Source organism: Haemorhous mexicanus, chromosome 31 (genome assembly GCF_027477595.1).
Source record: "Haemorhous mexicanus isolate bHaeMex1 chromosome 31, bHaeMex1.pri, whole genome shotgun sequence".
NCBI classification, from domain to species: Eukaryota; Metazoa; Chordata; class Aves; order Passeriformes; family Fringillidae; genus Haemorhous; species Haemorhous mexicanus.
Genome location: NC_082371.1, coordinates 1,677,515 through 1,704,132, shown reverse-complemented (window position 1 = coordinate 1,704,132; position 26,618 = coordinate 1,677,515). Strand labels below are relative to the sequence as shown.

General features: G+C 53.9%; 4 protein-coding genes across 9 annotated transcripts in view; 2 read left to right on the top strand and 2 right to left on the bottom strand.

The window, feature by feature from the left end:
* ADAM15 (ADAM metallopeptidase domain 15) lies at window positions 1–7,584 on the bottom strand. Of its 6 annotated transcripts, XM_059871181.1 has the most exons (25): window positions 7,407–7,584; window positions 6,442–6,551; window positions 5,828–5,904; window positions 5,465–5,543; window positions 5,283–5,359; window positions 5,028–5,190; window positions 4,895–4,957; window positions 4,746–4,814; window positions 4,477–4,646; window positions 4,318–4,402; window positions 4,102–4,250; window positions 3,841–4,018; window positions 3,599–3,691; window positions 3,182–3,377; window positions 3,004–3,112; window positions 2,782–2,932; window positions 2,636–2,713; window positions 2,442–2,553; window positions 2,211–2,349; window positions 1,552–1,605; window positions 1,188–1,296; window positions 878–946; window positions 617–688; window positions 390–511; window positions 1–138 (listed from the first exon to the last, which is right to left on the bottom strand). In XM_059871181.1, exons 1-25 carry the CDS (start codon window positions 7,477–7,479, stop codon window positions 111–113), a joined length of 2,625 nt encoding a protein of 874 aa, XP_059727164.1. In that variant the 5' UTR covers window positions 7,480–7,584; the 3' UTR covers window positions 1–110. The 6 variants fall into 6 exon arrangements, with proteins under 6 accessions (XP_059727164.1, XP_059727166.1, XP_059727165.1 ...); XM_059871183.1 differs by lacking the exon at window positions 878–946 and having other exon boundaries at window positions 7,407–7,583; XM_059871182.1 differs by lacking the exon at window positions 1,552–1,605 and having other exon boundaries at window positions 7,407–7,583.
* Window positions 7,585–10,607: 3,023 nt separating this feature from the next.
* On the top strand, window positions 10,608–19,790 carry DCST2 (DC-STAMP domain containing 2). Its single transcript, XM_059870916.1, has 17 exons — window positions 10,608–10,926; window positions 12,604–12,774; window positions 12,881–12,982; window positions 13,078–13,275; window positions 13,376–13,441; window positions 13,947–14,160; window positions 14,235–14,392; window positions 14,473–14,637; window positions 14,718–14,885; window positions 14,980–15,080; window positions 15,163–15,293; window positions 15,387–15,502; window positions 15,579–15,672; window positions 15,774–15,962; window positions 17,729–17,886; window positions 17,958–18,083; window positions 19,783–19,790. Exons 1-17 carry the CDS (start codon window positions 10,608–10,610, stop codon window positions 19,788–19,790), a joined length of 2,484 nt encoding a protein of 827 aa, XP_059726899.1.
* Window positions 19,791–20,339: 549 nt separating this feature from the next.
* DCST1 (DC-STAMP domain containing 1) lies at window positions 20,340–24,255 on the top strand. Its single transcript, XM_059870915.1, has 14 exons — window positions 20,340–20,394; window positions 20,523–20,651; window positions 20,732–20,871; window positions 20,958–21,135; window positions 21,274–21,417; window positions 21,518–21,639; window positions 21,719–21,873; window positions 22,048–22,147; window positions 22,241–22,336; window positions 22,411–22,537; window positions 22,653–22,769; window positions 22,862–23,004; window positions 23,810–23,923; window positions 24,004–24,255. The coding sequence occupies exons 1-14, from the start codon at window positions 20,340–20,342 to the stop codon at window positions 24,253–24,255; spliced, it is 1,872 nt and encodes a 623-aa protein (XP_059726898.1).
* A 243-nt stretch (window positions 24,256–24,498) lies between these two features.
* PEAR1 (platelet endothelial aggregation receptor 1) overlaps window positions 24,499–26,618 on the bottom strand; it is a 12,810-nt gene continuing 10,690 nt past the window's right edge. The window contains exon 22 of the mRNA XM_059870914.1: window positions 24,499–24,592. Coding sequence (XP_059726897.1) covers window positions 24,499–24,592 — 94 coding nt within the window. The remainder of the gene's footprint in view (window positions 24,593–26,618) is intronic.

Below are 26,618 nucleotides of genomic sequence, written 5' to 3'. Positions count from 1 at the left end.
GGCGGCTCACAGCCCCTTTATTGACGTGGCGGAAGAAAGAGCGGGCAGCGGGGCCCGGCGGGGTTCGGCCTTTCCCGCGGATCCAGCGCTGCGCATTCCCTGCTCACGGCTCAGGCCTCTGGCGGGGCCGGGGCGGGCCTGGCAAGGGAAGGGAGGGCGCTGGGGTGAGGGTGGGGTTCGCACAACTTCCCCCATCAGCTCCCCCGTCCCCTGCTCTGCATCCCCACCCTGACTCCCTCCTTTCTCCTCTCCCGCCCTGTTCTGGCCCCTCATTTCTCCTGGCTACCCCCACTCCCCTCAGGCCTCTGCAGGCCCCCATCCTGGCACCCTGGATCGCCCCCTCACGCTCCCCCGGAGCTGCCAGCCCCGCGCTGTCCCCCCGCGCTCACCTGGCAGGAATCACGGTGACATAGGGGTGCCCAGGGGGGTTCTCACTGCGGGACACCGAAGGGCCCGGGGGGTCCGAGGGCAGCGGCCGCTGCGGTGGGGGAGGCTTGGCTGGACCTGGGGGCTGCAAGGGCATGGGGGGGTCAAAGCTCTGTGGTGGGCTGACCCCCCGACGGGCTGGGGGTGGGAATCGGCCTCCAGCCCCACACGCAGGTGCTGCTGCCGTTACCTGAGCGCTCAGCAGCACAGGGTCTGCGGGCAGCGGGCGTGTGGGGGGGGGCGGCCTGTCCGAGAGGGGGGCCTGGGCAGAGAGAGAGGGACAGTGTGACAGCGGGGGACAAGTGGGGGAGCGTGGGAACCAGCCTCCCGCTGGGCAGGAGGGGTTTGGGGACAGCCGTGTCACACAGGTCCCCGAGAGCTGGAGCGCAGCCAGACATGCAGCGGGTCCGGGGTGGGCTGGGGGGTACCCCCCGCCCTGCCCGGGCATTACCTTGGGAACAGGGTCCGGCGGGAGAGGCCGGGAGGGCGGATCAGGCCGGGCTGAGCTGAGGGCAGCCGGCTGCGGAGAGAGGGAGAGGGGGGACAAGCCATGCAGCATGCGGAGACCCCCCTCCCGCCAGGCAGAGACAGAGACCCCCCTCAGTGCACAGCCCTGGCTGGGACGGGCTCCAATCCCGGCTGTGCCAAGTGGCCGTGCCAGGCTGCTCCGCGTGCCAAGGAATGGGATCCCACACGTGGGATGCTCTGAGCTGGCACCCCAGGACCGGAGAGAACTGGGCACCTGCTACCCTCATCCTCACCTTGCTGCCATGCATGACCTGCAGCTCTGTGGCCTGCCGCCACTGCGGGGGCCGGGGGCGCGCAGGGGGACCTTGGCTGCTGCCTGACGGGGGCTCGGGCTGTGAGATCCTGCAGGGAAAACCGAGGATGAGACCCTGCTCGCTCTGGGCACTTGGGGGACCCCGCACGGCCACCGAGCAACACCAACACCAGCAGAAGCCCAAGAGAAACGAACCCCTCGGCGCTGGAAGATGAGACACCCCGCACCCCGGGGCTGCCCCGCACCCCACGGGCACTGCCAGGGGAAGAGCGCAGCACCGGAGGCCTTGCGAAGCAGGATGGCTCGGGGACAGCCCCACGCCCGGGCGCCGGCGGTGACGTTACCCGCTCCAGCCGTCTGCGGCTCCGGGACCCAGGAACCGCACCCGGGTCTCAGCACTGTGGGGAGAAGAGTGGGGGGCTCAGCCCGGGGCTGGGGGGCGAGAGGAGCCGCGGGCATGTGGGGTGACGGTGCTGTGACCTGCACTGGGGACACACACAAACAGAGGGATGGTGGCTCTGCAGGGACACGTGTGTGCCGCGCTCAGGCGGCCACCGTGGGGGACACGTGTGCGTGTGTGCTCACATGCCAGGGCACACGCATGCAGGACTGAGCGTGCCACATGCAGAGGTGGGCGTGCCACCTGTGTGCCGCAGCACGCGTGAGCAGAGTCGAGCAGGCCGCTGATGCGCCACGGCGAACGCGTGCAGAGGTGTCGTGTGCCACCTGTGTGCCTTGGCACACACCTGTTGAGGCTGGCGTGCCATCTGCATGACACAGCACACGCATGCAGAGAGGGCTGCATGCCACCTGCGTGTCACAACACACATGTAGAAGTGAGTGTGCCACCTGTGTGTCACAGCACACGCATGCAGACGTGAGTGTGGCAGCCGTGTGCCACCGGTGTGCCTCAGCACGTGCATGCAGAGGCGAGCGTGCCAACACCCATGTGCCCCCCACGTACCCCCAGTGTGCCCCCCCTGTGCCCCCCTGTCCCCGGTACCTGTACTGGCAGGAGGTGCCTTTCCCAAGCTGGCAGAGACGCTTGTGCAGGCCGGCACGGCGGGCACGGCACAGCCCCAGTGCCAGCGCCAGCCCCAGCAGCGCGCTCAGCAGCAGGGCCGTGGGCAGGGCGCTTCCCCCTGCGGGAGAGCAGCACGTCAGCCCCCGCCGTGCCCAGCACCCCCCCGGCACTGCACAAAGCCCCATTCTCTGTGCTGGCCTTGTCCCTCACCTCGCTCAAGGCCGGCAGGGCCGCTGTCCTGGCTGCCCCCCACGCCGGGGCTGTCACAGCTTGGGGGGGCCCAGCCCCGCTCACAGTGGCAGTGCCCGTGGTTGTTGCACACCTGGGTGGGTGACACTGGCTGAGCTCAGCCCCTGAGGGGCAGGTCCCCACTGCCCACAGCTGCTCCCCAGGCCTGCACTCACCCCGTGCCCGTGGCATTTGCTCTGGCACTGCTGGTCACCCAGCATGGAGATGTCCTGGCACCGGTGCTGGAGACACATCTGTGGGGCATGGGGTTTCAGCACTGGGAGACTCCCCCTGGACCCTTCCCTGTCACCCCACTGCTCACCTTCCCGGGGCCACAGGTGGTGCCAGGCTGCACCATGGCTGCATCAGTCACATCCTCATCCCCGGGCAGGGTGGTTCCCTGGCAGGACCCTTCTGGGCTGTCCCCACGGGAGCTGCTGCGTTGGCACTGCAGCATCCCGCAGCTGGTGTCCCTGCAGGGACAGAGGGGTCAGGGCAGGGGCATGGCAAGGGGGACATGGAGAAGGATGGGGACCTCACTCACTGCTGGGTGCAAGTGACATAGGAGCCATTAGGGTGCTGCCCGCAGTGCCCACGTTCATCCCCTCTTGCGTTCAGGGCGGCCATACAGGAGCTGGAGACAGGACTGGCACCTGCAGTGGGGGCAGAGACCCTCAGCACCCCTACCTAGCTGCCAGCACCCCACCCTGGCCCTGCTCTACCTGGCCCCAGCAGCTGCTGGCACTGCCCCTCGTAGGTGGCACAGGCCCCGCTGTAGCAGCGTGCCCGCCCGCTGGCACAGGGCTGCCCATCCTGCAGGAACGTGTCAGGGGGGCAGCGCCGTGAGACCCCGTCACAGAACTCAGGCAGGTCACACTCGCCCAGCGGCTCCCGACACACATGGCCAGCACGGCGCAGCTGTGGGGGGACATGGTCAGAGAAACGGGGTGACTGGGGGGACGTGGTCAGATAAACAGGGTGAGTGGGGGGGATGGTCAGATAAATGGGGTGAGTGGGGGGGGATGGTCAGATAAACAAGGTGGGGGGGGGGGTGGTTAGATAAATGGGGTGAGTGGGGGACTCGCCCACCATGGGCAGTGGCTGGTGTGCCCATGGCAGGAGTACCCATCCCCACACACCTGGCAGTCCTCACAACAGGCGTCCTCGGTGGCACACATGGCCCCTGGCATCAGCTGGCAGGAGCTGCTGTTGCAGCAAGGATCGGTGCACTCCTGTGGTGGGGGGGCTGCAGTCAGTGGGTGCCACCAGCACCCAGCACTGGGCACTGCAAACCACCCTGCCAGCCCCAGACACCCCAGGGCAGAGCCATGGAGAAATGGGGCGGCTTCAGGGCTTCAGGCCTACCCAGAGCCCCCCGTACCACGCTGAGGCCGCAGTCACATTCCTCGCCCAGCTCTACGAAGTGGTTCCCGCAGGTGGGGCTCCCGGTCAGGACCTGGGGCTCAGGGACATTGGACAGGCACCAGCCCTGGCCCTGCTGCAGGCTGCGCTCCAGGTCCTGCCAGCTGCAGTTGCTGAAGCTCAAGCCAGGTGTCAACCTGCAGAGGCAGGAAGGGCCCGGGAGATGAGGTGAGGAAGGGGCTTGGCCCCAGCTCCCTGAAGGGCTGCCCACTGCCCTCACCCTGTGGGCGGTGCCATGATGCAGCCGCGGTCATGCCGGAGGTCACCGCAGTCACAGAAGCGCCCGGCGCTGTCGTGGCGCATGCCCAGGTTGTGCCCCAGCTGATGGGCCACAGTGGAAGCCACGACAAGGACACTGACAGAGTGGTCCTGTGGGACAGGAGGGTCAGGGAGGGCAGCTGGTGGGAGGATGGAGTGGGGGGACAGAGGTACTAACCATGCTGACCCCCCCAGAGCGCGTGGGGGAACACACGGAGGCTTGAGTCGACATCCCCACAGAGACATCATCGAAGTGGGCACCCCTGGGGAGAGAGCACAGGGGGTTGGGGGACTGCTGCAGCCTCGTCCCCCTGTCCCCACCCTGACCCCAACTCACGTCAGGAGCTGGGCATTGTCGTGGGGCAGCTGGGGCAGCAGCTCCTCCCGGCGCCAGCGCAGGAACCGCTCCAGCACGGCCCGGGCGCTGCCGCCCACCGAGATCTTGTCACCCTCACTCCAGACCTCCACGGCCAGCAGGGCCACCCGCACTCCCAGCGGGCGGAAGAACTGTGGGGGGCACAGAGGGGTCAGAGCCCCCCCAGCACTGCACAGGCAGGGGCACAGCTGGGCACTGGGCTGGGATGGACAGACACGACGGTGACTTACCACATCCACCTGGTTGGCAATTTCCAGGGTCCGGGTGTGAACGCGTTGTAGGTTGGGATAATTCTGGAACTGGGAGAACAGGGAGAGGAGTCAGAGGGGTGGCTGTGGGAAGGGCAGCCCCTGTTGTGGGGACACTGCCCAGCACTCACCGCAGCGTGGTCTACCACCATCACCAGCTCCACAAAGCGCTGCTCTGCTGCTGCCCGCTTGCCCTGGGGACAGAGAGGGGTCAGAGTGCTGATCCACAGACACTCTACGGGGCAAGACCCCTGGGTGACCTACCCTCTGTGGCCAGGGGGGCTCTGTTGCCTCTGCCCGAGGGTGGGAGCCCTCCCTGCAGCTCTGTGGCTCCAGCCGAAGCTGGGATGCCATGTGCTGCCCTGGGGGGCTGCTGGTGTCTGGCTCCAGTGTGTAGCTCCTGGCGTCCGACAGCCAGAGGCGGCCACTGGGGAAGGACAGAGGAGCTGGAATATGGAGCCCACCCCATCATCAGCACAGTGGGAGTGGGCTCATGGACCACTGGGCTTGGGGACTCACCTGAGTCCAGCACAGGCACAGACGTTGGCCCAGGAGCCGGGGAAGCCCTGCACTGTCCCCTGGTAGCAGCAATGCTCCTGCAGCAGAGAAAGGGGCTCAAGATCCAGCCCCAGGCTGGGTCCCCGTGGGGAGCAGGGACAGCTTGGGGACAGCACAGGTGACAGCCGTGCTGGAGGCCATACCTGCTCTCTGGGCTCCTGGATCACCCGTGTGCCATCGGGCAGGTAATAGAGCAGTGCCCCAGTGCCCTGCACCAGCTCCCTGCCAGAGACTCGTGTCACCCACAGCAGGAACCCCCTGCTCACCCTGCCCTGAGCACACCCCGGCAGGAAGGGAGGACTCAGCACCTCCAACCCTGCTGTGGGTGCACTCTGGGGCCCCCACCCCACCTGTGCTGTGGATGGACACAGGGAATAAGGGACCCCCACTCGAAGTGCACCATGGACAGAGGCAGAGCGCCACGGTCCCAGCAGGACCCCCACCCTTGCATGGGTCCAGGAGCTCCATCCCACACCCTGCTGTTGCCCCCAGAACCACAGACTCACCAGTTTTGCTCCAGCTCCAGCAGCAGCCGCACCCCCTCCAGCTCCAGCAGGACTGTCAGACGGGCGGGGAACCCCCCCTGGCATGGGCCGCGGTTAAGGGGGTACCCCCTGACCCAAGCTGCCCCCTCCCCACGCACCCCCAGAGGCACCGCGACCCGCCCGGCCCTGGCGCGTGCCCGGAGGGAGCGGTCGGAAGGGATGCCCTGCCCACCCCGCAGGAAGCGTCCCTCCCTCCCGGGCTCATTGTGTCGGGGAGAGGGGGGTTGGACCGAGCGGGGCCCCCACCCCGTTCCCCCCGCTCTTCCTGCCCGGCGCAGCGCTGCGGAAACATCGGAGAGACTCCCTACGGCCGCGGGGTGGGCTGGGCCCTTCCGCCCCACCCGGGAGGGGCGCGGCGTGGGTACCCCGACCCAGAAAGTTCCCTCCCAGCATCAGGAGGGGAAGGGGGATTTGCTGAGGCCATCCCCTCCCCACTGCTTCTGGGTGCTGGGGACCCCGGGGATGTGGCGCCAGGACACGGCATGTCCTGCATCGAGAAGAGGGCAGGGGGATGTGGCAGGGTGCAGGCACTGTCACAAGTGTGGGGGACCGCGGGAATGTGAGCGGGGGCTCACCTGGGTGGCTTCTGCCAAGCTGAGTGTCCGGTTATCCCACAGCACCCACGGGGTCACTGACCAGGAGTGTCCTAATTCCTCACTGTGCTGCTGCTGCTGCGAGCTGTCACCTGCACAGGGCCCTCACCACTGTCACCCAGCACAGCCCAGACCCTCACGGTCACCCAGCACAGCTCAGACCCCTCCCAGTCACCCAGCACAGCCCAGACCCCTGCAGTCACCCAGCACAGTCCCGACCCCCAAGGTCACCCCTGGACCCCCAGCCAGCACCTTGGTCACCCATCAAAGTCTGGTCACCCAAAGCATTACAGCCCCCTGCCGTCACCCGCTGCAGCCCCCCAGGACGGTGGGAAGCAGTGATAGGGACCCCCACATTCACGGCACGGCTCCCAGCACAGCCTGGGGGGAACCCCCCTGTTTGGGGGCTGCAGGAGGACGGGATGGGCTCCTGGGCCAAGCCTTGCATCACCTCGGCCGGCTGCCCAGTACAACCAGCACAGAGACTGGGCAGGGCTGGGAGCCCGGCTCGGCTGACTCAGACCCCCCTTCCCGCCAGCTTTTGGGGAACCCCTGCCCGCCCAGGGCCCCGGGATGCGGGAGGGGGTTTGGAGAGAGCACCAAACCCTGCTCTGCACAGCCACACCAGCCCGGGGAGCGCCGGGGACAAAACCGGCGGTACCGGGGTGCACCGAGCATCCCGGGGAGGGATCCCCGCGCGTCACGGGGAGGGATCCCCGCGTATCCCGGGGGGCGCACCGAGTGTACCGGGGGGCGCAGCACCGAGCGTACCGGGAGGACACACCGGACATCCTAAGGAGGTGGCAACGAGCTTCCAGAGGGGCTACGACTCCCGATGCCATCCTGGTCCTCCCGTGGGTATCCCCGCGATGCCCCGACCGAGGGCGAGCCGCGCTCCCCACCGACCCCCCCCCCCATCCCACTCGGGACCCCGGTTCCCCGCTCACCTGCAGCGCTCCCGGTGCCAGCGGCGAGCAGCAGCCCCGCGGCGAGCAGCAGCCGCGGCCCCATCGCCCCCATGGCCCCTCCGGGTCGCGCTGCCCCGCCGCGGCCGCCCCCGCCGGCTCCCGTCGCGCATGGCCCCGGCACCGGCACCGGCACCGACCCCGCCCGGCCCGGCCCGGGGGCGGAACTTCCCTGCCAGCTCCGTGGCCCCGTTCCGCTCCTCCGGCACCACCCAGGCTGGGGCGGAGCGGGGGTGGTTCCCTGTGCGCCGGGAGGGGCTGGTGGTGGCCGGGGTACCGCCGGGGAGGCGGTGGTGCTGCTGCGGGTGGGACCCCTCCCCATCCCGAGCCCCCTGCCATCATCATCCCGTAGAGTGGAGACCCCCACCTTCACCCCCCAGGAGAGCAGAGGCACCCACCTTCACCATCTCATGCTCTGGAGACCCCTCCTTCATCATCCTGTGCACTGAAGACCCCCACCTTCACCACCCCGGATGGCAGGGCCCCCTGCCTCCATCCCCCAGGGCAGGAGAGACCCCCACATCACAGCAGAAACACCCCACTGTCACCAGCCCTGCCTTTACCTCCTCGTGCAACGAAGACCCCCACCTTCATCATCCCAGACAGCAGAGACCCCCACCCTCACAACCCAGACACCACACAGCCCTACCTTCACCTTTTTAAAACCGGATATAAGTAAGGAGACTAAGAAAAAAATTGTGTCAAGTCTTTTTTTTTTTTCTTCTTCTTTGTGACTGGTCTTTGTCAAGGGATGTTGCTTCCTTGGAAGCTTTCTTTCCCCTCCTTTTCCACACAGAAAACTTTGACTTTATTATGAAACACTACCGTCCACATAAAGGACTATTTAAAGCAAAGAAACATATGGCAGTTCCCTTCCTCTATTTATCAGATTTTATACACAGAAGAGCCCCTCACTTCCATCTTCCCTATATCCTCTCTCTACCCCCTGGCAGATGCACCCCACAGACCTCATTCCATGCCATGCATGGGGGCAGCAGCCTGCATTGCTGCTGTCCTGCAGGAGCCTGGGGTCTGCGGGACCACCAGCAAGACACCAGCTGCCACCCCCCTCTGAGGCACCGCAGGAGCCCTGCTCCATCTCATTCTCCATTTCTGGGAGCAGGAAGATGATCCAAGCAAGGCTTTATGGCCCATCTGGGTCACCAAAATGTTCTCCTGAAATGGTTTCCTCCCCCTGGTGTGCGAGAGGCCAATCCCAGCCAGAGCCAAGGGATTTGTCTGATCTCCAGTTCTGTGCAGGGGTCAATCCCCAATACAACCCCAAATGAGCAAAGTGTTCACTATTTCTATGTGGAAGAGGTTGTACAGTGATTTCTGTGAGCCAGAGAGAAGTCTGAGAAGAGGATCCATGTTTACCCCTGAAAGAATTATCTACCAAATTCGTTGACATGGAAACCAAGAAAGAAAGAAGGAGAAATAAGAGAAACCTGCAACTGCCTGTTCCAATGAGCTTTTGTTTGTCTTTCCTGACCAATGAGTAAAGTGTAAACTGATGAGTTTTGTAAGAATGTATAAAAAGCATGCACGCTATAATAAAAACAGTTTGAAGCCTCCTGAAAATGGAGAGCGTTTCTTTGTGTTGTCTCTGTCTCAACTACGCCATTTCTACACTTTAGCAAACAAGTATTAAACATTCATGGTCCGCACGTTGCACAGTTCCTCATTAATTAGTATTAATGAGTATTTTCTCTTCTATTGGTTAAATGAGTCTCTCGCTTCTCATGCTAATTAGGGTGGAGGAGAACCAGTGTTCTCCTTTTGGGTCAGTGGGTTTCTTGACTCAGTGGTTGTGATCTTCCCTTGCTGCAATTAGCCACTTTGCCCTTTTGGCTGGTGTCTGGCCTTGTTTGTTCCTCTCCATCTCGTGGTTGTGTGGCCAAATCTCCCTGGTCTGTGTCTTCAGTGTCCCATGAGCTCTGGTCCCCACTGATTTATTGGCTAAAGTTTCTTCTCTCTACAACTGCTGAGGCTTATTAAACCTGCAATTACTGCCACGTAATTACACAGAATTTCTCTGTTGGGAAGATGAACATCATGGTGTTGAGCTTTTACTGGGTCAGGTGTCTTCAAAGAGACACGAGCAGTTGTGGGTTGCTGTAAGGTTGTTCATTGCATGAATACATCAGTCTGGAAGGCAAGAGTTCAGGGTGTGAAAATCCATGTTAAAATCTTTTCTAGTATAGAGTCCCAAGCTGGACCTTGGGTTATTCATTAGAGGGGAATCTTTGTTATCAGGTGTTCTGGGGAGTCTGTACCTCCCAAGTACCTCAGAAATGGGGAAAGAAAGAGGGAAATTGGGATAAAAAGGAAGCTGCGATCCCAAAAATTGGAGAGACCCCAGGGGAATGCCCCATGGCCTCTCCCTTCATTTGAAAAAAGTTACAGGACTCCTCGTCTCCTTTTTGGACACAAACCTCTGGTGTTTGTGGATTAATTTTCCTGACAAGCCCCTGCATTTATTTCCCTCCCCGAGGAGCTCAGAGAGTGTTGCATTAACACACCCAGTGCAGCAGAGCTCAACTGAAACCTCTGAGGGGTTCCGAACCCAACGGAAACCGGCAGGCAGGACCTGCCAGGGGTGCAGCAGCACACTGGAAACTCCTCGCTCACTCGGCTGTTCTCCCAGCAGACAAAGCTGGAGGGAGCAGCAGCAGCCTCGGCATGAGGCTAAATTCCATAAGAAATTAAAAATTGAAAGGGAGGGTTATACATTAGAGGGGAATCTTTGGTGTCAGGTGTTCTGGGAAGTCTATACCTCTCAAGTACCTCAGAAATGGGGAAAGAAAGAGGGAAATTGGGATAAAAAGGAAGCTGCGATCCCAAAAATTGGAGAGACCCCAGGGGAATGCCCCATGGCCTCTCCCTCTATTCGAATAAAGTTACAGGATTCCTCTGTCTCCTTTTTGGACATAAACCTCTGGTGTTTGTGGATTAATTTTCCTGACAAGCCCCTGCATTTATTTCCCTCCCCGAGGAGCTCAGAGAGTGTTGCATTAACACACCCAGTGCAGCAGAGCTCAACTGAAACCTCTGAGGGGTTCCGAACCCAACGGAAACCGGCAGGCAGGACCTGCCAGGGGTGCAGCAGCACACTGGAAACTCCTCGCTCACTCGGCTGTTCTCCCAGCAGACAAAGCTGGAGGGAGCAGCAGCAGCCTCGGCATGAGGCTGGTCTCGGGTCTGGGCAGAGCCCTGCGGGCCCGGCGGGGCCTGCCCAAGAGCCGGGCCCCGCGGGCTGGGCCCAAGCGCAGGCCCGAGGAGTCCAGCAAGGCCCAGGAGTTCGCCCGCAGCCTCGGCGGCCTCGTCCTGGGCCTGCTGCTGGCCAGCATTTACGGGGCCCTGGTGCTGCTGGTGCAGGGCCACAATGTCTGGTACTGCCTGAGCGTCACCGTCCTCATGGGCGCGGGGATGGGCCTGGGCATGGCCTTCTCCATGAAGACGCGGATGATCGTGCTGCTGGCACTGCCGCACTTCTTCACCAGTGAGCGGCCGTGGGGTGCCTGGGGATGCCGGATCCTGGCTGAGCACCAGGGCTGAGTTCGATCCCTAGACACTAAAAAATTTAAACTTTCTGTGTTAAAAAAGACAGACCCTCAGGAGAATGCTACATTTGACTTAAACCCGTAAAACAAACTTCTGAAATTAATTAATAACATATTAATAAGATTATAAATTATATTTAGCAGATTAGTTATATGTATCAGATTAATATTAAGATTAGACATTATATATAACAGATTAATAATCAAATTAGAAATTTTATATAACAGATGAGTTATATAACAGATGAGTTATATAACAGATGAATAATATTATAAATTATACTTAGCAGATTAGTTATATAGAACACATTAATGATAAAAATATAAAATATATATAACAGATTATTTATATATAACAGATGAATAATATTATAAATTATACTTAGCAGATTAGTTGTATATAACGGTTTTGTAATATAATTATATATAACAGATTAGTTATATTACAGAATAATAATATTATATATAGCAGATTAATTATATATAACTGATTAATGATACAATTATGAATTATATATATCAGATTACTTATATGTAACAGATTAATAATAAGATTATAAATTATACATAACAGATTAATTATATACAACAGATTGATAATAAAATTATAAATTATATATAGCAGATTAGTTATATATAACAGATTAATGATAAGCTTATAAATCATATTTAGCAGATTAGTTGTATATAACAGATTCATAATATAATTATATAAAACAGATTAGGTATATATAACGGATTCATAATAAGATTATAAATTGCATATAACAGATTATTAATAAGATTATAAGTGTGTAGTTGAAATAGAAGGGTGTAACATGACCTAGCAGAAAACTTAGAGTTTGAAGTTTTAAAATATAGTAATATATATAAAACTAAGAGAGAAATTTAGGACAGTAGCTAATCCTTCTTCTTCACCTTCTTCTTCATAAATCTAAGTAGTATTTTATTATTATACTTTAAAAAGTCCACATTGCAAAACACAAATGATTAGTTATTGAGTTAAAAATAAAAATAATTAAAGTGTCAATTCTTAATTAGATAATTTTCCTTTAAAGACCTTGTAAAAATAGATAGAAAACCATTTTGTAATTTATTAGTAAAATACTGTAGAATTCACAGTTAATAAGACTGTAATATAGATAAAAAATAAAAAACATCTAAATCCAGACACAAAATGCCATTTTGAGCGCTTTCAATCCCAACCCTAACAGAAACAAAAAAGAAGTTAAATAACCAACATTAGTGGTGCCCTGTGTGAGGATGGAATTCACAACCTTCAGATTATAAAACTGATTTTTGCCCTGTCAGATTATGAGACTGATTTTTACCTGACTAATTATGTGACTGATTTTCCCTGACAAATTATGAGATTGATTCTTGCCAGTCAGATTATGAGACTGATTTTTCCCTGTCAGATTACGAGATTGATTCTTGCTTTGTCAGATTATGAGACTGATTTTTCCCTGTCAAATTATGAAACTGATTCTTGCCTTGTCAGATTATGAGACTGATTTTTCCCTGTCAGATTATGAAACTGATTCTTGCCCCCTCTGATTATGAGACTGATTCTTTGCTGTCAGATTATGAGACTGATTCTTGCCCTGTCTTTGCAGAGGAGGGGAAGATGCTGATCATGATGCTGGCACTGTGCCTGACCGTGCAAGGCCCTGGCACCAACCTCATGCACAACATCTCCCAGGTCGCCAAGGCGCTGTCATGTGGGGCTGAGCTGGCCCAAAACCAGACGGCCGAGCGGCTGCAACGTGCCAAGGAGCCACTGCTGAGTGAGCAGGGGGCTGGGGGAAGGTGGAGGGACCGGAGGGGCCCTTCCTGGGGGGAACAGACACCCTCACTCTTTGGGGTATGCTCAGGTGTCCCCTCTCTCCGCAGACTTGCAGAGGAAAATCAAGGAGATTGGCCAGAATGCCAAGGTGCTGGGTGACCGTGTCCGTAAGTTCGTCCGCTCCATCATAGACTCCACCAGACACATTGGTGAGCATTGGACCCCCGGGGGTGTCCCCAGCCCCAGCAGCCCCTACCCTCCTCTCAGACCATCCCTGTCTCCAATGCCCGCTCCCTCCCCGCAGCCCGGTCCCTGCGCAATGTTTGGATGTGGCTGTCGAGGGCTGGTAACATCTGTAACCGCGAGCTGGGGGATCCCCAGAGCAGCTGCTTTCGCTACATGGACAAGGCCAAGGACAGGTGTGAACGTGCCCTGCCCCTCCTCTTCCACATCTGCTATGTTGTCCTCAGCTTCAAGTCCTTCTGCGGCTTGATCAGCACTCGTGAGTCCCTGTCCCTCTGCCATGGGGGGCTTATGGGGTGATGGGGCAGATGTGTCCCCATCATGGCTGCCCAGTCCTACAGAGGTACCCTTCTCTGCAGTTGCTATCATGTTCTGCACCATCCCAAAGTACATCCAGACCTTCATCCGGGCCAACGTCGCAGCCCGTGAGTATCCCAGTGTTATGTGGGGGTCAGGGGTTGTTATTGTTTTGCACAAGAGACATCTATGGAAGTGATACAAAACTTTTAACCATTCTCCCTAAATTAATGAAAAAAGACTATTCTAAAAGTAGCAAACTAAATAAACTTTTATTTCTGTATACTATCAGTAAGAAAAAAAAGTTATAGGAAGAAGAAGAGTGTTCTAAAAGTTTTGTTCTAATTCTTATTACGTTTTCTTTAAGTTACTATTAATAAATTTTTCTTTATACCCTTTTAAAGTTTTAAACTTACTTTTCCTTTCTCCTGATCCTACCTCACAACAAGAAGTAAGTACATTAGTAATTAGCCAACACCAAACCCACCACACTCTTTAGTGAATTAACAAAAAAAAAAGTCTCAACATTAACAAAATCTCAAATTAACAAACCAAAACCACTGCACGGGTCCTTCTCTGCGCCCCTCTTCTGGTTCTGGCTGCAATGCACATCACCTCTTAACACCTCTGCAGCCCTCACGGATGCCCTGGACCGTGTCCGTGCCGAGTTTGAGTTCAACATCTCGGTCGTGCACCACTTCAGTGTCAACCTCAACGCCAGCAAGAGCCTGGGCGAGGTGTCTGCCGATATCATGGAGGCCGTGCAGCACAACATGGAGCCCTACCACCGTGTCCTGGAGCTCTTCTCCTACATCTCCTTCTTGGCCATCCTCTTCTTGTGGTACCGGTGAGTAGTGCTCTGGTGACCCACGGGGACGGGGACCTGGTGTGCAGGTGCTCAGCTCCCCCCTGTGCCCCCAGCGCGGTTCGCTACCGGCGCCGCTACCTGCGGGATGACACCTTTGACAATGTTTACATCACGCGGCGCTTCGTGGAGATGGACCTGCGGTGTGCAGAGCAGGGCAAACCCACCGTGCTGCCCCTGTCGGCGCTGGAGAGGGGCCGCTACATCCCCCCAGGTCAGTCCCACCCCCAAGGGTATCCCCCAGCCCAACCTGAGCTGCCGACACGGCCTCACGGTGCTCCCGTGGCCATGCAGGTGCGCTGTGGCTGTCGAAAAGTGAGCGAAGCCAGTACGGGCTGCAGCTCTTTGGGTTCGTGCGCCACACGCTGCTGGGGTTCAGCATTATCCTGGCTGACTACAGCATCTTCTGGCTACTTGACCTGTTCCGGCACCAGCTGAGCGCGGAGATCGTTGCCAGGGGTGAGCAGCACCCTTGGGTGCTCTGCTGGCTGAGGGTCGGGGCTGTGGGATGGCCCCAGGTCTGAGCTGCTCGCCCACAGCACCGTCGACAATGACCGTCAGCGTCAATGGGACGGGCTACACCAGTGAGATCTACCAGGACCTGGTCTCTGCCTTCAACGCACTGCAGGAGGGTGAGGTCTCGGTGCTGTCACAGGTCTGCCTCATCCAGCCCGTGGAGCCCGACCACAGCACCTACATCACCATAGGTGTGCAGACCAAGGCCACTGCACCCTCAACGACCCAGGTAGGTGGGGGGTGTAGGGGGTGCCCTCCCTACTTAACTTGTTTTCTTCCCACCAGGAATCCTGTACGGTATCTGGCTCTTCATCGCCGTCTTCGGTTCCTACATGGCACGCCTGCGCCGGGCAGTGTGTGCCTCCTACTTCCCATCCCGTGAGCTGGTGAGAAGCCCCCTGTGCATGTGTGTGTCCCTCTACACTCCCTGAGCCATCAGCTGCCCTCACCCCATCCCCTCCATGCCAGGAGCGCCTGGCCTTCCTCCACAACATCATCCGGGCACGGCGGGAATGGGCAGTGTTTGCCCTGAGCCGAGGGAGCACGCGGCGCTTGGACGACACTGGGAAGAGCAGGCTCTTCCTTATGCTCATCTCCAGGTAAGCTCTTCCAGGAGATGCAAAAGGGCAGCATCATCCCTGGGGGGTCTGTGGCAAGGACCTCTGGGATGGCATTGCCTTGCATGCTTGCAGGTTCCCTCTCCTAGCTCGCCTCGCTCGCCGTGTGGGCATCCAGCGCAAACACTGCCTGACCTGTGGGATGGCAGAGCAGCCAGATTTCACTGCCTGCATCACACCCAACTGCAAAGGTAGGACCCCCCACAGTTTGGGGACCCCCTCCCCAGAAAATTCCCCATCCCCCCCTGACAGCCCTGTTTTCCACAGGGCTGTATTGCAGTGACTGCTGCAGAACCCTGAACAACATCTGCTCCGTCTGCATGGCCCCCCTGAGCTACCCGGACTCTGGGGATGAGGAGCTGTGAGCAGAGGGGTGCTGGGAGTCCACCCGGGCCTGGGGGGCTGCAGCAGGTGTGGGAGGGGGGGTGCTTCAGCTCAGCCCTGCCCTCTGTGCCTCCACAGGGACTCCAGTGACGAGGAGACAGCGGGGCTGGGTGTGGCGCGGGTGCTGCGGGGCCAGGAGCGAGGGCGAGGGTGGCGGCTGCTGCAGCGCATCAAGGACATCATCAGGGGCTGGAGGCTCCCCTCCAGAACATCCAGGAGGATGCAGGAGCAGCTGGAGGAGGAGGAGAGCGAGGGGCTGCTCTCCAGGTGAGGGCTGCTGTCGTATTTTATGAGACCCCTGACGAAGGGAGGAATGATGAATCTGACTCCATGTTCTTAGAAGGCTGATTTATTATTTTATGATACTATATTATATTAAAGAATACTAAACTGAACTATACTAAAGAATGCAGAAAGGATACTTAGAGAAGGCTAGAAAGATAATAATGAAAACTCGTGACTCCTTCCAGAGTCCTGACATAGCTTGACTGTAATTGGTCATTGAGTCAAAACAATTCACATGAAACCAATGAAACAACCACCTGTTGGTAAACAATCTCCAAACACATTCCAAAGCAGCAAAACACAGGAGAAGCAAATGAGATAAATATTGCTTTCCTTTTTCTCTGAGGCTTCTCAGCTTTCCAGGAGAGAAATCCCAGTGAAGGGATTTTTCCAGAAAACGTGATGGTGCCAGGCTGCCTTTGGGACTGACAATGTCCTCCTTCCCTTCCAGCGGTGGTGTTGGATTATACTTTTTTCAGACATAGAGATGGGGCAACTGGGAGGTGTTTTAAAAACTTTTATTTTATTTTCAGTCTCATGAGGTGAAGGGTGAGACAATACAGATGTTATAATTCACGCCATCACAATCAGAATTAAAATATGCTATAAGTGTTTCTTAGTCTATTAGCTTTAACAACACCATACTATAAATACCTCAAAACTAATAATCTAAAACTACTAAAAAATCTAAAATTTTTCTAAATACAGCATTCTATTAAAAATTTTCTATAAATTTTCGATAAATTTCTATAAATTTTTCTATAATTAAAAAATACTACAATTTTCTATATATAATTTTCTATTAAAATTTCTATAAATTTCTATTAAATTTTATAAATTTTCTATAAACTTCCTTGAAGGTTTTCTATTAAAATTTTCTATAACTTTTCTTTGAATTTCTATAAAATTGTCTATAATTTGAAAAAATTAAAAATTTTCTGTACATAATTTTCTAAACAATTTTCTATATTTCTATATGATAAATTTTCTATATTATATTATACATGTATATTTTTCTATATTATATTATATTATACATGTATATATATTATATATGTATATATTATATAGATGTATATATTCTTTATTATATTACACATCTATATTATACATGTATAATTTTCTATATTATATTATAAATGTATATTTTATATAGTCTATATTAATTTTTCTCTATTATAATTTTAATAAAATTTCCTATATTTCTATATGATAAATTTTCTGTATTATATATATGTCTATTTATTTTATATATATAGATAAGTATATAACAATTTTTCCTATATTAGAATTTTTCAATAAAATTTTCTCTATTTCTATATGATAAATTTTCAATATTATATATATTTCCATATACATAATATATAATATCTATTTTATAGATGTAGATATATAGATATAAATTATATAGATAGATATAGATATATATACAGATACATATATATAGATATAGATATAGATATTATAGATATAGATATAGATATAGATATAGATATAGATATAGATATAGATATAGATATAGATATAGATATAGATATAGATATAGGTATAAATATAGATATAGATATAGATATTGATATTGATATTGATATTGATATAGGTATAAATATAGATATTGATATTGATATAGATTTTGATATTCTATATTAATTTTTTTCTATATTATATTTTTTCTGTAAAATTTTCTATAAATCCATTTCCCACCCACCTGGGCTGCTGCTCCCCAACACTCCTCTCCCCACCTGCAGATCCGGCTTTGACGACGAGGATGAATCCGAGGGCAGTGACAGAGAGCTGCAGGAGGTGGTGGTGTTACAGAGCCCCGAGCGCGTTCCCTCTCCATCGGAGCATCCCCCGGGCACCAACCCTGGAGCAGAACCCCGTGCTCAGAAAGCTCCCAACACCAGTGAGCTGCCGCCTCTCCTGTCCCCGGCAGGGCAGTGGCAGGGCAGGGCTGACACCTGTGTCCCCTCCCAGCCCTGAAGCGAGTGGTGCTGGCGGTCCTGCCCGGCCCGTGCAGCCGCTTCCTCTGGAGCCGGCCCGACCAGTACCGCTGCAGGAAAGCCTTCCTGGGAGCCGGCTTCGGGATGCTCCTCGGCCTCGGTGAGTGGGGAATCCCTAACGTCACAGGGCTTGGGGAAAGCTGCCAAAGGCAGGCCTTAGAGACAGCACAACTGCTAGAAATTTACTATATTACATATATGATACATACATATATCTATAGCTATATATCTACCTATATAGATCGATCTGTATATATCTGTATCAACATCTTTATCTATATATGTATCTATCTATATCTCTATCATCTATATCATCTATATCTATATCTGTATCCATATCTATATCCATATCCATATCTATATCTGTATATATATCTCTATCTCTATCTCTATATATCTATATCTATATCTATTCTATATCATCTATCTATATCATCTATATTTATATCAATATCTTTATCTATATCTGTATCTGTATCTATATCCATATCTGTATCTATCTATCTATATCTATATTTATATCTAACCTATATCTATATTTATATCTATATCTCTATCTAATCCATACATCTATATCTCTCTATATCTATATCTATATCTATATCTATATCTATATCTATATCTATATCTATATTTAATCCATATATCTATATTTAATCCATATATCTATATCTAATCCATATATCTATATCTAATCCATATATCTATATCTAATCCATATATCTATATCTCTCTATATCTGTCTATCTATATCTATATCTGTATCTAAGTCTATATCCATATATATCTATATCTAATCCATATATCTATATCTAATCCGTATATCTATATCTCTCTCTATCTATATATCTATATCTATATCTATATCTATATCTATATCTATATCTATATCTATATCTATATCTATATCTATATTTTCTATATCAAAATTTTTTCTATATTATAAATTTTCTATAATTTTTTCCAATCCATTTCCCACACACTGGGACTGCTGGTCCCCAACACTTGTCTCCCCACCTCCAGACACGACAACAGAACAATTAGAGCTAAGTGGTAGCCAGAAGATTTGTCAGCAGAAAAGTTATGTGAGATGTAGAAAGGAAGGACAAATAGAACAATGGTCCTTAATTTGGAGATAGTTTGGGAAAAACTTTGGGAGAAAATTGAGAACAAAAAATAGAAAATTTAGGACAAAAAATAGAAAAAATAATATGCATAATAAAATAATAAATAAAATTTCTATTATAAATATATATTATATATATTCAAATAAATGATGAATTATAAATAAATGAATAATAAATGATAATTTCCCAACTTATCTCCAAAGTAAGGACAGATAAAACAAAGTATTAACACTTGGCTGGAATAACTCCCTAAGCTACAGAAGCAAGATATTAGGAAGTTCTAAGCTTGATAATGGAGCTCTGTGCATTGTGTTTGAAGGCTCACAAGCAGGTGTTGTGTTTGAAATAAGCAAGCACTCTTTAACCAAAGGTACCTGTGCTTATAGCAGTTGGATAGAATCACTGTCAATATGATTTTGCTTTGTGTGATTGGTCAAAAACCTTTTAAAGTGAGTTGTAACATTGAGTTCTTGGTCTGCTGCCTGGGATGGGAGCTGCTGGCATCTTCCCATTGTCATAGCCATGGAATGAGACTGATGCTGGAAAATAAACAGCTCGAGATGCATTCCACAGCAGTCCCATCCCATTTGTGATTCTGTACATAAAAAAAAAAAATTGTACATTTTGTACATGTTGTGGCATTGCACAGTGATGTGCTTGTTTTTGCTGAAGGGCTTTAGTCATTTTCTTAAGGGGTTTTTGGGCTTTAGGTGTGAGAGTCTTGGGGATTTGGTGTTGTAGTCTCTTCTTAATAAGTTGAAAATGATGTAAGTTTGTCATTGATCTCTAAAATTGGCCTGATTTAATTGATTTCTTTTAAATTGTTGACATTGATTTTGAGTTTTATGTTTTGTGGCTTTATTGTTTGTTTTGTGATTTTTAATTTTAAGTATTTCTATGGTGAGAATTTTTTGACTTTTGATGTAGAGACTTCTAGTCTTGTGTTTTGAAGTTCTGTAGTTATGCTGTCACAAGCCTTTTGTATTTTTGTGTGTGTTGGTGCTGAAATGAGTAGATTATCTCTGTAATGTGTGATTATTGTTTGTGGATGTCTCTTTTGAGCTGGAGATAAGATTTGTATTACCAACTGTTGCCAAACTGGTGGTGAGTTTTTAAGTCTTTGAGGAAGAATTAGGCACACTGGAAGAATGGAAGAACTGGAACATTAGGAACATTAGGAAGAATAAGGAACATTGTTGGGTGTTCCAGGGCTCTGCCACTTCCTCATCATGCCTCTGGACGTGTCAGAGACGCTGAAGGTGAAGCTTACCTGGTGGCTGATAGGTGAGGATGGGGCAGGGAGGGGACTGAGGTGATGGGGACCATCAGAAGCCCCATCTGAAAACCATCAGAATCCCCAGAGAAGGGGGTTCTCTGTGGGGGCCATGGGCTCAGCTCTCTGCTCTGCACAGGGGTGACTGCCCTGGGCTGGGCCACGTCCCCCCACTTCCGCTGTGCCAACCTGCTCATGGTGCCCAAGTTCCTGGGCAAGGAGGGTCGGCTCTACGTTCTCTCCTTTGTCTTCGCTGCCATCTACAACGGTAGGGTCCCCCCATATTCCTGTGTCCCCCAGTGGGCTCCTGGGAGCTGCTGGGCTCTGAGCCCCCCATGCTGCCACCAGGACCTGGGGCCAACCTCTGGTACAACCTGATGGAGACGAAGCGCTCGATGGAGTGCGTGGTGGAGCTCCAGGTCAACCACACGGGACACCTCTGGCAGGCATCTACAGCCCCCCTGCGCCAAGTCATGGAGGAGCTGGTGGTGAGGAGGGCTCTGGGCCAGGGGTGCTGGGGGGCTGTGGGAGCAGGATCAAGCCTCTGCCTGTGTCTGTGTGTGTGCCCTGGTAGAAGAGTGCAGAGACTCTCAACACCGAGATGCACAACGTCTCCGAAGCCTTTGTGGAGCTGAACGAGCAGGTGGCCAACGAGGAGGGCTATGACCTGAGACAGCGCCCAGAGACGGGCAAAGAGTCAGGCCCCAGCACCCAGCAGGTCTATGAGACAAAGACCAAACTTCGCTGTGAAAGTGAGTGGGGTGGACAGGGACTGGCAGCATGTGGGGAGGGGGCTGCCCCAGATCCCACTGCTGTTCCCACAGAGCCCCCCGGCTGGGGGCTGGGCCGGTGGGCTGTACAGGCAGCTGAGGGCTCCTCCTGCCCCCCAGCTGTGATCCAGTCAGGCCTGCTGCGCTGCACAAGCCACTTCCAGAAAATGTACAAGAAATGCATGAAACGCGTGAAGTTGCCCCTCTTCAACCACCTCATCTGCCTGCCCATGCAGTTTGGGTTCCTCTGCCACGCGGTCAAACGTAGGTGACCCTGACCCCGTGCCCCCTTGGAAGGGCAGATCCAGTTCTGCCCCCTGGCATGGCAGCCAGAGCCCCCACTGTCCCTGTGCCACCTCTGCAGTCATGAGGAAGTGGTGTGAGGAGAGGATCCCCGTGGATGGGAACTTCGGGCGCATGTATGACCAGGTGAACAGCTCCGTCAACAGCCTCAGCCAGGAGTTCAGCGCCAGCATTACCTACCAGGTGGGTGCCTGGGCACCTTGTGGGTGCCTGTCCCCTGTGCCCATGGCCCTGCCCTGCCCCATGGCCCATTCTGCCACAGGAGGAGCACCACGAGATGCTGGTGGGCGCCGAGATAGCGGCGCAGCTTCGGGAGGATGTGAGCTCGCAGCTGCGGCAGGAAGGCGCCCGCCTGGGGCTGGCCATCTCCTTCTTCCGCCTGCTGCTGTCCTTCACCTTCCTCTTCGTCTTCTTCTCGTGAGCCTTGGGATGGTCAGGGGCTGGGGGTGACACTCCTGTGCCAGCTGAGGGGTGCAGAGGGGTGGGGGCCTTCTTTGGCAGCAGGTCTAGGGGGGGACATGAAGACAAGGGAGGGATCCTGGGGGCTGCACCCAGTGCGTCCTTCACCCCAGACCTATCCTCTCCCACCAGGGCTTTCTACTACACCTATCAGTACTGTCACAAAATCGGCTTTGACAACTGCTACATCACCACCTACTTCCGCCAAATCGATGCCCGGCGTAGAGAGCAGGTTGGGCAGGGGGAAAGGGGTGCAGGGCAGCCTTGTCACACCCTGTGGGATGTCCCAGAGGCTGCACTGAGACACCCCCTGCCCCTCACCCAGAACAAGCAGACGTTGCTGCCCCTGCTCAAGGAGGAGATCTCATCTTTCATCTTCCCGTGCAAGCCGGCCGTGCAGCGGCCTGAGCGGCAGCACATGGTGAGGGGCTGGGGGTAATCAGGGGGGTCAGAGCTGGGGACAGCAGGCTGTGACAGCTCCCCTTCTCCCTGCAGGTGATGGAGCTGCTCAGGTGCATCCCACTCCTGCTCTTCCTCCTCTTTGTCTGTGGCCTGGACCACTTCATCTTCACCATTCTCAGCGTCATCCAGAATCATTCCTTTATCGAGTATTCTTACCAAAGTGAGCTCACAGCCCTGGAGGGCCAGCCCGTGGTCCCACCATGCCCCTCAGCAATGCAGGGACCCCCTCAGCCCTCCCAGCCCCTCCTCAGCCTCCCTATCCTCCCATCCCACAGCCAGCCACCACTTGTCTGTGAACGTGATGGGCACGTCTCTGATGGCACAGCTGCTGCGGGGCACCATCGGGGCCCTCAACACCTCCTTTGACACCGAGGTGGAGACCTCCAACCTCGGTAAGCCCCTGCCAGGGATGGAACCCCCCCAGCCAGCCCCACACTTGGCCGGGGGCTGCCACGGGGGGCTCACAGTGGTGCCCTGTCCCCAGCCTGCCTGCCACGGCCCACGGGGATGACGGGGCAGCAGTACCTGAACACCTGCCTGCCCCTGGGCGCGCTGGCCATGCTCTGCCTGGCCCAGGTGTACCCGTTCCGCCTGCGCCGCGCCATCGCCGCCTTCTACTTCCCCAAGGTGAGCAGCCCGAGGGCTGGGCACAGCCTGGGGGTGGCTCTGGGGTAGGTTTTGTTGACCCTCACAGTCTTTGCTGGTGGACCAGCTGCACATTTCGGTGCCAAAATATTGGTATTACCAATATTGCAAATGGGACATACCTTGGCTTGTCTGGCCCCTGCATCTGAACCAAATAGCGGCAACTGTGGTGTTTCACCCCAGAGACACTTTTGGCCGGCTGGATGTTGCAGCTAGGCACGTGGAGGAGAGTCCAGGCATGCCAGGGCTCCAGTGGTGGTGGAATGGAGCCTCCTCCCATGGGGGGGTCTGCTCCTTGGGTTTCCCTCTGGTGGAGAAGCTTTAAGGTGATGGTGAAGGAAAGGAGTCGGTTCTGACGGAGGGTTTGGATCCAGAGCTTTATTCTGGCCTCTGAATCCAGCAACAGCTCCAACAGAACTCCCTGACTGCTTGGTTGCTCGCCCTTTTACCTGGGGGAGAGGGGCAGGGAAGGGGTAGGGAGCCACCAGCCAGGTACAAGGGACAAAGGACACCTGGATGGCCCAATGCCCCCCAGGGGTTTGAATCTGCCAATCACTCGAGGCCCTTCTGGAATTCCAGGACTGACAGACAGTGCTGGGAGGGGAAAGGAGAGGTGACTGACACACCTGGGAGGAAATTTTCAGGGGAGGGACCCGGGGTTCTGAGGTAAACCCTGAAATCACAATGCAACACTACTTCCCCGAGGTGAGCAGCCCAAGGGCTGGGCACAGCCTGGGGGTGGCTCTGGGGTGGGTTTTGCTGACCCTCATGGCCTCTGCTGGCACAGAGGGAGAAGGCTCGAGTGCTGTTCCTGTACAACAAACTGCTGCGGCAGAGGAAGAATTTCCTGGACCTGCAGCTCGGGCGCGTGGCCCGGCAAGCCCGGCAGCCACCCACCCTGGTGAGTGGGGACAGGGACACGGGGTGCCAGGAGGGGTGGCCGCTGTCCCTTGACCCCACACGGGCCTGTCCTTGCTGCAGGGGACGGTGCTGCTGCGGTGGTGCCGCCGGCGCTGGCCCTGGCTGCGCCGCTGCTTGCGCCAGAAATGCACCTTGTGTGGGACCCCCGAGACCCCCCGGCACCAGCCCTGCCCCAATCCCGACTGCTTTGCCCTGTACTGCGAGTCCTGCTGGAGGGTGATGGGGGCCATCTGCCTCGCCTGTGGGCCTGCAGACCCCAACCTTGTCCGGGACAGCAGCGAGGATGAGGAGGAGCAGGGATATGCAGGATGAAGGTATTTGGGAATAAATGTTTCAACCCCCCCACCCCGTGCACGGTGTGAAGTGGGGTGTGTCTGCCAGGGGTATGCTGAAGGTGGGGTCTCTGCTGCACTGGATGATGGAGGTGGAGCACCTGCTGCTTTTGGAAAGGTCAATTTTGAGTTAATAGCCTTTAACATTCCAGTCTCTCACATCTGATCCCCACCCTGCTCATGGGCATGGGGACAGGCACCCACAGCGTGCCCAGGCACACTCCTAGTAGAGGATGCTGGCCCTGAATTCCTGGCTGGGGCTGTTCACCTGGAGGTGAAGTCCCCTAGGACCTTCTCCTTGCACCGGCAGTTCACAGCTGCAGAGATGGAGTGGGATGGTGGCAGCAGAGCTGGAATCCCCAGGCATCACTGTTCCCCCCGAGGGGCAGGGGATGGGTCCCCTTGACCACCTAGCAGAGGAACCTGAAGTGCATGGGCAGGCAGACCAGGTGGCTGAGGAGGGATGCAGGTGGCATATCCAGGTGCTGGAAATGGTCTCTCAGTCGTAGCTGGGGGGCAGAACTCTCAGCTGCCTGTGCAGCCCCAGCCCCACGGGCCCAGATCCTGCCCGGGGTTCCTGTGGGCTGGCACTGGGGCTGGGGCAGCCCCTCCCACGTGCTGGCACTCCCCTGCCCACCCCACTCCCATCCAGGGGAAGAGGGAGGAGGTTGTTATCAATCTCTGTGCAGTAATGAGAGGGATAATCGTGGTTATCCAGAGGTCTTTGCACATAGAACAGTAGTTATTGGCAGCAAGTGAAATGACTTGGGGCTTGGCACTGAGTGAAACTCACAAACAACAATATTAAGCAAGGAGAAAAAGGAAAGGAAGGTTTGGGAAAGGGAAAGGGAAAGGGAAAGGGAAAGGGAAAGGGAAAGGGAAAGGGAAAGGGAAAGGGAAGGGGGAAGGGGAAGGGAAGGGAAGGGAAGGGAAGGGAAGGGAAGGGAAGGGAAGGGAAGGGAAGGGAAGGGAAGGGAAGGGAAAGGGAAGGGAAGGGAAGGGAAGGGAAGGAAGGGAAGGGAAGGGAAGGGAAGGGAAGGGAAGGGAAGGGAAGGAAGGGAAGGGAAGGGAAGGGAAGGGAAGGGAAGGGAAGGGAAGGGAAGGGAAGGGAAGGAAGGGAGGAAGGGAGGAAGGGAAGGGAAGGAAAGGAAAGGGAAAGGAAGGAAAGAAAGGAAAGAAAGGAAAGGAAAGGAAGGAAGGAAAGGAAAGGAAAGGAAAGAAAGGAAAGGAAAGGAGAAAGGAAAGGAAAGAAAGGAAAGGAAAGGAGAAAGAAAAGAAGAAAGAAAAGAAAGAAGGAAAGAAAGGAGAATAGAAGAAAGAGAAGAGAAGAAAGAGAAGAGAAGAGAAGAGAAGAGAAGAGAAGAGAAGAGAAGAGAAGAGAAGAGAAGAGAAGAGAAGAGAAGAGAAGAGAAGAGAAGAGAAGAGAAGAGAGAGAGAGAAGAGAAGAGAAGAGAAGAGAAGAAGAGAAGAGAAGAGAAGAGAAGAGAAGAGAAGAGAAGAGAAGAGAGAGAAGAGAGAGAAGAGAAGAGAAGAGAAGAGAAGAGAAGAGAGAAGAGAAGAGAAGAGAAAGAAAAAAGGAAAGGAAAAGGAAAGGAAAGGAAAGAAAGGAAAGGAAAGGAAAGGAAAGGAAAGGAAAGGAAAGGAAAGGAAAGGAAAGAAAGGAAAGGAAAGGAAAGGAAAGGAAAGGAAAAGGAAAGGAAAGGAAAGGAAAGAAAGGAAAGGAAAGGAAAGGAAAGGAAAGGAAAGGAAAGGAAAGGAAAGGAAAGGAAAGGAAAGAAAGGAAAGGAAAGGAAAGGAAAGGAAAGGAAAGGAAAGGAAAGGAAAGGAAAGGAAAGGAAAGGAAAGGAAAGGAAAGAAAACTCTGCCCACCCTTGGGTCCCGTGGTGTGCTCACTCCCTCCTGGCAGTGCCCTGCTGCCTCGGATCACCCCTTTTCCCCCGAACTGAGTCTTTTAAAGTCCCTGAGCTGGGGAGCCAGGGCCGGGCAGATCTGAGCTTTCACCACCACACCCACAGGCTCTCCCTTTCCCTCGGGCGGAGATGCAGACCCGGCCCCAGCGCATCCCCTCCTGCCCTTTCCAGTGCTGAATATGTGAGGCACTCACATTCACCCTCCCAGTCCCCGCTCTGTTGTCTCCAGCCAGGTTGCCCAGCCCTGCTCTCTGCACAGAGCAGTAAATAAATCAAATACCTCGCCCTGTGTGTGGCTCGGCCTCTTGCACGCTGGCTGAAAGGAACCTGTCCTGGGACAACACCACCCCCCCGTGGCTCGGAGCCTTTAAATCTCCTTCCCGGGAATTCTTCCAGCTCGGTGATTTCCACGTCGTGAACAGAAGGAAAAGAT

Coding starts and splice junctions, on each gene's coding strand:
- DCST2 (XM_059870916.1), top strand. CDS start 10,608: ATGAGGCTGGTCTCGGGTCTGGGCAGAGCCCTGCGGGCCCGGCGGGGC. Junction 10,927..12,603: donor ACTGCCGCACTTCTTCACCA/GTGAGCGGCCGT, acceptor CTGTCTTTGCAG/AGGAGGGGAAGATGCTGATC. Junction 14,886..14,979: donor CAGCACCTACATCACCATAG/GTGTGCAGACCA, acceptor TCTTCCCACCAG/GAATCCTGTACGGTATCTGG.
- ADAM15 (XM_059871181.1), bottom strand. CDS start 7,479: ATGGGGGCGATGGGGCCGCGGCTGCTGCTCGCCGCGGGGCTGCTGCTC. Junction 2,933..3,003: donor TATGTCACTTGCACCCAGCA/GTGAGTGAGGTC, acceptor CTGTCCCTGCAG/GGACACCAGCTGCGGGATGC. Junction 1,297..1,551: donor GCCGCAGACGGCTGGAGCGG/GTAACGTCACCG, acceptor TTTTCCCTGCAG/GATCTCACAGCCCGAGCCCC.
- DCST1 (XM_059870915.1), top strand. CDS start 20,340: ATGCCTCTGGACGTGTCAGAGACGCTGAAGGTGAAGCTTACCTGGTGG. Junction 20,872..20,957: donor AAGTCATGGAGGAGCTGGTG/GTGAGGAGGGCT, acceptor GTGCCCTGGTAG/AAGAGTGCAGAGACTCTCAA. Junction 22,148..22,240: donor ATGCCCGGCGTAGAGAGCAG/GTTGGGCAGGGG, acceptor CCCCTCACCCAG/AACAAGCAGACGTTGCTGCC.